This window comes from Astyanax mexicanus, chromosome 15 (genome assembly GCF_023375975.1).
Source record: "Astyanax mexicanus isolate ESR-SI-001 chromosome 15, AstMex3_surface, whole genome shotgun sequence".
NCBI lineage: Eukaryota > Metazoa > Chordata > Actinopteri > Characiformes > Acestrorhamphidae > Astyanax > Astyanax mexicanus.
Window position 1 is genome coordinate 25,219,235 of NC_064422.1, and position 10,766 is coordinate 25,230,000.

Genomic DNA, 10,766 nt, shown 5'->3' on the forward strand with positions numbered 1-10,766 from the left:
GGCTACAGCGAGCCGCACTGAATTTGGAAAGTGTTTTTATTTAACTTACAACATTTAAAACTGATAAAATAAACAAAACGTACATTTTCTATAAAAAATAATACACTCAGAGCTGAAATGTATACAACCACTATGTAATAAGCCAAAATGTCTTTACATAAGATGCTTCAATTTGTGTTTTAAAAATATAAAAATATATATAACGTCATATTAATTAAAAAAATGAATTGAGCAGTACGGGATTAACTGCACTCAGGACCTGTAAAGATGGGGCCATTTGGTAAGCCTAACTGGGAAAATAGTGCACAAATAGTGTGCAAACTCAAACCCACAGGAACCATGTTCCTCCCGGAAGCCAATAAAATGCCCCCCTCATAATGTTTTACACTGACTACTACTACTGAAATTGCCAGAAAAAATGATTTCTTCTATAAATTTTCCACTTTAGAGATACAAGGGTCCTGCATGACATAATATACAATTACAGGTCTGTTCATCTGAATGAAATCTTGAAAGGCTGATGTTCTTTAGTCCTGTGAAATGATGTCTAGGTTGGCCAGGTGCCTCATGGTGGGTCTGCCGTGAGGACAGTTCCATGGCTGTTCAATTTCCCCCATGTGGACCACCAACTTCTTCATTTCACCAGTGTTCAATGCTGTGCCAATCATTACCTGTGAAACAAATACATACTTTAACAGAAATATAATCACATAACTGCAAGGTTAAGATGTCCAAAAACCTCAAAAACGTACCCAGACATGTGGTTAAATGTTTATAAAAGTTGTAGTACTAAAAATAATTGCATAAAATGGTTGTACACATAAGTACCACATGCCTAAGACATTGTTTTACAATACTTTTAATACATTTCAGAAGTATTACAAATATTATATGCAAGAAAGATATAAAAAAGGTAGCAGGTATAAAACAAAATAAGTGGGTTGCAAATATTTTATATTAACATTATACAACACTTGATTTATATTATGGATACAGGGATATACTTTTTGCTGAAACAGGAACTGATCAAACTGAAACATTTGGCAAAAGGCCAAACAGCAAGTGTATTTTCTTTGCATGTTTCCTTTAATTTTGACTGATTAAAAAATATTAATTAAAGAATCAAAGAAAAAAAATTACATTATGTAAAAACATTACTACACATTTTTAACACCCCAGACATAACAAAAAAAATAAAAAACCAAACATGACAAAGATTTGTTATTGCTTTGTAAAACTATTTGCTATTTTCGCTTTTTTGGCCAAACACAGAGAGTTCTTTTTTTCAGGTGAATCATTTCAATTGCTTAATATTCTGTGCATGTCTAGTATGCATTACCATCGCTAGAGAAATCAAATTTAGCTAATTTCTCTACTACATTTTTATATCAAACACTGAATTATGCATTAACCTTCAACATCTCAACAGCGACTTAGAATTTATGGCAGACATTGCCAAGAAACTATTACTAATAATCCATAAAAAAAAAACTGTTATTGTGATAGAAGCAATACTTACTGATTTGCGGCATGCTCTAGAAGCAAACATCTGCCTAACACGAGAAGGCCTACACATGACTCCAGGACAGTCACTGAGCATAAAGATGAGCTCCTCAATGTCACTAGGGCCAAAAGTCCAGTTCTTACTTGTAGGTAAAGAGACCAGCTTGACTCGCTCCATAACTGGTGCTGAAAAAAATGACAGTAGATGCAATTGATTTAGAGAACAAGTAACTGTAGAATATCATGTGCTCTGTCCACCTACCATCTTCATCTATTAGGAAGTCAAATCCATTCTTCTTAAAGATTTCAAGGTTTTCAATCAGTATGGTTTCACTCACAGCAGGGAGGTGGAGATTCTGTGGACTGAGATGAGAACAGCAGATATGAAATGTTGCTAGAAGGTCAGGGTAATAATTGGTGTTTAATTATGGATAATGGTAGGACAGTTAAAAGCCAGTCTTACGCTATAAGTCTCTGGCCTTTGAGGACAGTATGCTGCTGTAGCATTTCAAAGTTGTACTTCTCATCTGTGGCGTGCTGGTCAACCATAAAGAGGTCAGATCTCAACTTTGTGATGATGAAACCCAGGTTGAATTGACCAATAATCTGCATCTCCTTGAACATGTCCTTACTTCAAAACAAATAAATCTTGTTACTTGCATTGCATTGCACTGTGTGACTGTGCATTTTATTTTACACCACTTCATATTTTTCAACTACTATTTAAACAGACAAACTTGCTTTTTCAGAGTAAGGTGTTCGGGATCCCAATCCAATATGAGACAAGGACAAAGTCAGAGGCCATGCTTCATTTAATTACAGGACCTCAACATTACTGGATGTGTTTGGAATGACCATTTCCACTGAAAAATGACTAACTTCCAACTTAATGACCATAAAGAAACAAATGAAGATAATGAAAGTAATGTCCAACCTGATCTCTTTCTTCAGTTCATCCTCTGCACTTTGGTTTTCACCAGGGTTAATTTTCGCCCTGAAGCGTCTATATTTTGGCTCCTGGTCATTATAATCTTGTTGTTGGGTTTTCAGTCTCTGCATCCTTTTGGCAAGCTCTTTCATTGAAAATTGCAAATGTAATGTTTTCTTCTGCACACTCACAGGTCTGTCAAATACTCCAGAAGAAGAAGAGGAAGAAGGACCAACACTGGAGAATGGCACCTGTTTATGTTCTGCTAGGTTTTCATCCCATTTAAATTTCTTTGCCTCTGGACTTAAGATCCTCTCAGGGCTATCAACTGATTCGATTTCTTGTTCAGAAGGTTCAAAATGATCCAGCACCTTATCTACAGGCTCACTGCATGGCTCTGTTTTAATGCTAGCTTCCAATAAATCACAATCGGGAGAGCTGAATTCACTATTTCCAGACAGGGTCTCTGGAGTTTCTGTTGTGGAGCTTTGCTCCGAGATGCCTGAATCAACGTCTATGTCCGAACTGCGCTTAAACCTATTTAGGCTCGATGAAGAAGCTTTCAGGGATGAAATGCCACTTTTAATAGCCCCAATTGAAGAAGGTCCTGAAGATGATCTCATGGAATGAGTCTTTTCAGAGAAATTTAAAAAAGATTGCATCTTTTTTTGTGTTGGGCCATTGCAATCAGGTTTAGTGTTAGATGTCTTTGAACCAATTCCAAAAGTCTGCTCTTTTGAAAAAGCTGCTTTTAGTCCAGCTAAATTGAAGGAAGTCGTCAGGCTTGGAGTACAAGACTCAGAATCATCTTCTGGCAGAGAAGCTTGACATTCTGCAGCAGCAGCAGGATCAACAGGTCTGAAAAAACCTGACAGAGAAAGGAACAGATAACACATGACTTGCTGTTCTGATGTTAACTAGAACAATGCTGAACATAAAATGCTCTACAGGTACAAATAACATACTGCCTGAGAGTTGTGGTGTGTGATTGAGGCTGATCTTGTTGACACCAGTCTCATACATGGAAATGAGGGAACTCTTCAAAATAGCCAGTAAGAACTTCTCCTCTTGCAGGAATATCTGTCGCTTGTCGGGTGTAACATTCACATCAACACATTCTACAGAGTGGGGGAGAAGAAGCAAGAAATCATACTTAAGGAGAAAATGTACAGCAAAGTATTGGCCATATACACAGACATACCAAATGTTATGGGATATGGAATTTGTATCGTTCCCATTTTTTTTTGTCACTTGCTTTGATCTGCTTATACGGTGCTTGTTAATATATTTGATGAAGATGGGCGTGGTGATCTCGGAATGAGGTGTGATCAGGTACATTTCTGGCATACTGCTATCTTGGCAATGAAACACAAATCCAATGCATTATATCACGTATTCCCGGAACACACAATACTGTGGAGCAAGGAATGTTAAATGCCTGCACAAGGTATGTTCCACCCATCTGGCACTTCGGTAGTTCAATCATAAGCATGCTGGCCAGCTTTCAGCCTCACTTACAAGATAACACCTCACAACTTAAAACAGGTGTCAGTGTTCCTATCCTCTGAGAGAACATTTTGTTATCATACTTACATACTGCTATCCCATGACTTCTGGCATGTCAGTGTTACATTACACATTGTGCTTGCTTGTTCCTCTGCCACTTTTTTCCTACCTGAAGCCACAGCAATGTTCAGAGCAACAAATGGATACTGATGACGGTTAAACATGTGATAGACTTCATTGACAAGCTTGGAAACCTGTGAACATCAACCAAGCACACATTATAACACAACATACATAACACATACACACAAACCACAGAATAAAGCAGATTAAGGTGTATGAGTGATCGTGAAATACCTTGGACGGGTCACAAGGCCTTTTGTTTATAAAGAAGAACTGCCTGTCAGTCGCACTTCGTCCCACGCCATGATCAGCTTGTGACACATAGCCAGAGATTCTGGAATACAACCTTTCTCAGATTAACATCCTTTACTGGAGCTTATTCAAAACAAAGTATTGGGTTTTAACAAATGTTTTTTTATTTAATTTTTTCTCAATTTCTTTCCAATTAACATGGCCAATTACATAAGCCACTCATTCGGACTCCCCCTATCACTAGTAAAGCCCCAACTCCAGGAGGGTGAAGACTAGCACATGCCTCCATACATGTGAAGTCAGCCACCGCTTCTTTTCAAACTGCTGCTGATGCAACATTGCTGAGTAGCATCACAGCGCACTCGGAGGAAAGCACAGCGACTTGGTTCCGATATATTAGCTCACAGACACCTTGGGCTGTGGACATCACCCTTTAGAGTGATGTGGGCAAAGAGCGCCATCTACCCACCCAGAAAGAACAGGGCCAACTGTGCTCTCTCAGGGCTCTGGTAGCCAATGGCAAGCTACATAAACAGGATTCAAATGGCGATACCATAGTGGCAGTGTTTAGCCTGCTGGACCACTCGGAGCCCACAAATGTCCATATGTTAAAATGTGTTATAAAGACAAATGTTCTTAAGGTATCACGTTTTTTAGAAGACAGTTCTACTCACGTGAAAAGATCCTTAGGAAGATCTGCCCCATTCAAACCATAATCCTCCTTAATGTTGTCTGTTGGAGATATTTGTTGAAAGGGAATAAGACTCTGGAGCTGTGGACAGATAAATAAAGATTTAACAGGGAAAATTTAACAAGGAGTACATGCTAAAACCCCAAAACAATTCTTATATTTGGTTAAATGAAACACAGAGTGCAATTACTACATTAATGCATTAATGTATTTTTGATATGGTTTAAAGCAAAGCCCTGTAGCGGCTTACAAAGGATCAATGCTACGCAGCATATGCTAAATATTTTAACCATTTATTTTTATTTATTTTAACCATACAATTTTAAGACTGGAGCACTAAATAGAGCAGAGATCCTGCTGCTGTGGTTTACAGTTAGCTAACAGAAGAAATGGTAGAACTGTTTGTTTAGGGTTAGCTTTTAGCCAAGCATGGATTTTGCACACGGCCCTTTTTTGTGGACAGCAGGGTTGAATAAACTGATATTCTCACCTGTTTAGGCCCAAACAGTGCTCCAATGTTGTCCCTCATACTCTGGCTCCCACTCGTGCACAACACTGTGTTACGCTTGCCTTGGCCTATCTGGTTAGTGCATGTGATGCGCACACCAGTGGAGATGATGCAGTATGACTGCAGAACATGGATCATTTTAGAATATTCCTGTAAAGTAGAGTAAAACAATCCAGTCACTTACAAACACTAAGATATATCCAATCTTACATTAAAGCTGTATACTAAGGGGAGCAAATATTACTTTATAACTAGTTTCATCAATTTGGGCACAATACATATGTTTTTTTTATTTTTTTACAACACTAGAATGGAACATAATGCAAATCACACAATTACTTTATATGTTCATAGGGATGTCAGTGCTTTTAAGAGATCAAATCATCTTTAACTATTATTAGTTATTTATTACTAACTGACATTTTGACTGTGTCCATACTTTGTATATGTTTTATCCAGTTTATTTTCACAAATGATAAATGAAAGAACACAATGTGTGCATATTAAAAAAGTTATTTCTGCCTTATTGCTCACTCTTAAAAAACATGTTCAGGACAGTAAGTGCACCTTTTTGATGTTGCGCTGGAACTCTTTATGGCGAACAGGCAGGGTAGAGAAGAGCTGCTGAAGGCTGACTGTTGTGCCCTGCTGTCTGGGTTGGGGAGCACGCTGAACCAGACGACCATCATGGTCATACACGAGACGAGTTCCCACACTGGTACTATCATGACAGGTCACCACACTGAGGTCACTGAACACACACAGAACCAGTTAATGCTAATGTTGAGTTCTGAATTATGTTATGCGTACTTGGTAAATCATTTGCAATATATAACAATAAAACCCTATCACACTAATTTCTAATGTATCACAGTGCTAAAATTCATTATTAATGTCATCAGAGTGCACATTTTCCTTCAAAGCAATTTGAAGATCTAAACTGCAATTAACTTAGAAATCTAACCATAATACTAGAATAACAAATCCAGTTAAAATTGTCATTTATTTAATGCTGCTGCCACCAGATTCCTAACTGTAATAAGAAACTAAAAAAAATAAGTTAGTACCTGAGAGCACACAGTGAGCTAAGAGCTTCACCACGGAAGCCAAAAGTCTCAACATGTATCAAGTCCGAAAATTCTCTCAGTTTAGAAGTGTGGTGTTTTAAAGCTGTGAATATAAGACAAAAGAGACACAGTAAAAAGAAAATGTTCGCATAGCACGTAAAATTGTTTAATGCAAAAGTTCAAGGTGCCACATAACGCATTTATTTAGTATTTTTTAACTGTTGACATAAGTAATCAGTAGGCAAATATATTTGATTTAAAAAAGCAAGTTTGCCTCAGAATGGAACACAGTCTTCATTAAGAGTAGATTTAGGTGGAAAAAATATAAGCTTTCATTTTATAAGCTTGTTTAAATCCCTTTAGCCTAGCACACACATATCATCAACTTGCAGAGTCCTGGGGTAGATCATTCTCTTTACTTCGATCAGTTTTGTGTTTAATTTGAGATTTTTAGACACTTTCCTGCATTCTGTGTGTTTTGCATGTTTAAGAGGAATTACAGTTAGCCTTAATAGAACTTCACTGGAGAACAGTGTGTATGTACTAAATATTTTTAAAAATCAGTTTTACATTCTTTAAGGCTTCTTTAAGGCTTAAACCAAAATGAAGATATTTCATCTGTAAGTTACTCACTCAGTCCTTCAAAGTTCTCCTCCTCCACTCCTTTCCCATTGTCTGTGACCTCCACCAACTCTGTCCCGTGGTCTTTTAGCCTAATATCTGCAAACCCAACAAGAAAAATAAAGAACATAGTTTCTCAAAAGCCCAAACTGAACCATATTTGGCCTCCTCCACAAAATATATCTCTTTTTATTTATAAACTATTTATTCCATGTACTCACCGACATTTGTAGCACCAGCGTCAACACTGTTTTCTACCAGTTCTTTCACAGCTGTGGCCAAACTCAGAACAACCTGTCCTGAGCAGATCTGATGCACTGAGTGCCTGTCAATGGCCTTTATGGCTCTAGCTGGTTCTGCACTGAAGTTTAAAATAAGTTAAAGTGAAAATACAGCAGTTATTCAAAACACGAGTCTCTGATATGTTAACAGAGTAATGGTGGTTCAAAGGTTAATTCTACACATTTCATTTATCAGCTACCAGAAACTTTATTTATTATGGCTTTAATGGGAACAATATATCAAATCAAATAAATTTTATTGTATAGCATTTTTTATTGTACAGCATTGAGCTTCACATAAATTTGGTAGACAAAGTATCAGCCGGTTGATTTATAAGTAATGAGTATGGACACATAGTTGGGGTACAAAATGCTCAAATACAGTTGTACACACCCATATGAACAAGTTTGCCCGAGAATTAAACATTTTTATTGTGAATATAAACTCTAATTATATTGCCTCGTTTAAATCACTATGATGGTGTAACATAGCACAGCATTTAAACAAGATAAATATAGATTTGTATTTATTCCTGAGTCTCCTGATTGTCAATAATGTGTAGTTAGGTAGCTAAAGAGACGGCCTGTAACTTTCAGAATTCCCTGAAAGCTGAAGAAAAAAACATAGGTAGGTAAAAAGTCATGGTATGACCTCTGGAGGAAAAATAATACTGATTATTGATGATAATGATTAATGAATGTTTAATTTGGTTAATCATAATATTGTTAATAATTATTATAATTATTATTATAATTAAGCCAATGTTGTAGCATGGTGGCAATGTCTGCAACACATGCATAGCGATTTAAAGCACACGTATAAGCTAAAAATATCTAATAACGATGATAACGTCTTTGTGTACTGTTTATCTGAAGGATTGCTAATTAAACAACTATTTACATGCACCGGTAAACGTACACAATTTTTGTGTAAAACTTACCAGGTGTCGGTCATTATTCCTGCGATATAAAACTAGCTTGAACAGCACATAACAGGATTATTTACAATTTTGTTCCTCCATGTTTAGATCTGCTAAACTATGTTAAAACCAGACTGTTATAAATCTGGACCCATTGCTACCTGGTTAGCTGGCCACCAAACTAAGCACAAGTTCCTAGCATCAGTTTATGCATGTTAGCATAGCTGTTAGCTAAACTGCTTAGCTGGGTTAACTAGTTAACAAGTGGCAGTACTGTTTGCTCTTTAGTGGAGACAAAATACACTAAACCTAGCTAACCTAACTTAGCCAAACAGCCTGAGCTTCTCCCACCAACACTAAACTGAAGCAGCTTCCCGCTAACGGTGAGCATTCGAAATCACATGGATCTGCGCACTCCGCTGATCTATACATCAGCGCTCGCTGGGAGCTTTCGTTGAGTATTATTTGTAAATCGCTTCACGTGGCTCTGCGCGCTAGTACTGCATGAAAACGTCAGCTCGCGCATTGTGTTTATATGAACGTGTACATTTATTTTTAATAATTCGATTTTTATTTTATTTTATTTGGAAATGTCATCACATGTTCTAGCTTTTGATGTAGACTTTTAAGAAAGTAGTATAATGACTAATTACTGTATTATTTTTGTTCACAATTAGTCAATAAAAAAAGAAAAAGTTGAAATACGTGTTTTTTTTAGTTGAAATACGTGTTTTTTTTAAATGTGTAATTTAATGTGTTTAACTGCACTTTAATATTTTGTTTAATATTTATAATACAATATCACATAATTGATGCTTTGTTACGGAGCATAATCTAAATAGAGCGAACGATATAGCAATTCGTGCTCACGTTTTCTTTAAATCATGTGAACGAATTGCAATTTGTGCTTACATCGTGGATATTGTAGTTAAAAATTATTTTTACTGGTGCCTATAAAGTGCTATTTAAGTAAAAAAGGAGTATTTCTATTAATAAAATCACTTTATTTATTTATTTTTATATGAATGCATTATTAATGTATGTATTTATTTATTAATTTATTTACGTACTTACTTGTTTTTTTTCTCCATGTCTGACACTTTATTTTGAAAGGTTTCATCATTCCAGCAGTTAGGGACTGTGGATAAATTCGCGATCAGTATTTTAAGTGCGGAAGTTCAAGAAGAATACATGTTTTGTTTTAAACTGTCCACATATTGTGTTTAAACAAAATAATAGATTTTTTAAAAATCTGAAGGCGTTAGGTAAACATCTAGATCCATGTGCTGTGGGTACTTTAGTTTGTTATTTGAAGACGCATAACAACGCATACAACGTAACTTTTGAGACGCTGCCTTTACTATTGACAGCCAAAACATGGCGGACTACTATCGGTTAGCTAAGTGTTAGTTTGTGGTCATTTAGAAAAGATTTCAGGATCTTCATTTTAAAGGAGGATGTAGAGAAATGTTTTAACGTGTTTAACATGTTGATTAGACGGTCAAAGTGGACAACAGCGGCGATATGAAAGGTGAATATTTTATAGAGTAAGTCATGGCAGAGGAAAGTTCTAGTAGTAGAGTTAGTAGTCTGAGTTCTAGTGTTAGTGTAGTTAGCAGCCGAAACCTGCTCCTCCGGACACAGCTGACCCCCCGGGAGAGAGGCGGACGCGACAGGGCCCTGTTCGACCTCTCAGATAACGACCATGAAGTCCAGTTTGACAGTGAGTGACTTGTGAGAACACACGAGCTGAAACTTTAAATAAACCTAACGGTGCGGTTCCCCGGACTGGGATTAAGCCTAGCCGTAGGCTAACGTTACATTTTATTGGACAATTTCCATGAAATTTCGCTGTGTAGTTTAAGACTAGACAAATTCTATGTCTAGGAAACTGCCCAATATGTCTTCTGTGGTGCTGGAGGGGTTAACACCTGCTTTTATTACCAGTTTATGAGTGGCCACGTATAAAAATATTACTTGCTGTACCTATTTAGGTTAAATCTGTCTGTAGTAAAATAGTTCAGGATAATAAAGCTATTTACTCTGCCTGTAACAAGTTAGGTTATGCAGGTTAGTCCTACTGCTGTCTAACCTGCCTGTAGTTAAGTTATACAGCTCTGAAGTTAAGAGACCACTTCAGTTTCTATTTATAGGTATATGTTTGAGTAAAATGAACATTGTTGTTTTATTCTATAAACAACATTTCTCCCAAATTTCAAATAAAAATATTGTCATTTAGAAAATGTATTTGCATAAAATAAGAAATGGCTCAAATAACAAAAAAGATAGAGATTTCAGACCTCAAATAATGCAAAGAAAACAAGTTAATATTCATAAAGTTTTAAGAGTTCAGAAAGTAATATTTG

At 36.5% G+C, this 10,766-nt stretch overlaps 2 protein-coding genes across 4 annotated transcripts in view; one reads left to right on the forward strand and one right to left on the reverse strand.

The window, feature by feature from the left end:
• Positions 1-18: 18 nt before the first annotated feature.
• On the reverse strand, positions 19-9,577 carry pms2 (PMS1 homolog 2, mismatch repair system component). 2 transcript variants are annotated; one of them, XM_049464873.1, is made up of 15 exons: positions 9,475-9,577; positions 7,421-7,560; positions 7,212-7,298; positions 6,579-6,681; positions 6,079-6,262; positions 5,494-5,661; positions 4,987-5,084; positions 4,295-4,394; positions 4,107-4,191; positions 3,397-3,549; positions 2,438-3,299; positions 1,967-2,134; positions 1,766-1,866; positions 1,520-1,689; positions 19-671 (listed from the first exon to the last, which is right to left on the reverse strand). In XM_049464873.1, the coding sequence occupies exons 1-15, from the start codon at positions 9,489-9,491 to the stop codon at positions 528-530; spliced, it is 2,580 nt and encodes an 859-aa protein (XP_049320830.1). In that variant the 5' UTR covers positions 9,492-9,577; the 3' UTR covers positions 19-527. The 2 variants fall into 2 exon arrangements, with proteins under 2 accessions (XP_049320830.1, XP_007251227.3); XM_007251165.4 differs by lacking the exon at positions 9,475-9,577 and adding an exon at positions 8,422-8,819.
• Positions 9,543-10,766, forward strand: part of eif2ak1 (eukaryotic translation initiation factor 2-alpha kinase 1) — a 15,393-nt gene continuing 14,169 nt past the window's right edge. The window contains exon 1 of one of the 2 annotated variants that reach the window (XM_007251167.4): positions 9,543-10,123. In XM_007251167.4, coding sequence (XP_007251229.3) covers positions 9,955-10,123 — 169 coding nt within the window. In that variant the 5' untranslated portion in view covers positions 9,543-9,954. The remainder of the gene's footprint in view (positions 10,124-10,766) is intronic. The other variant, XM_007251169.4, reaches the window with a different exon arrangement.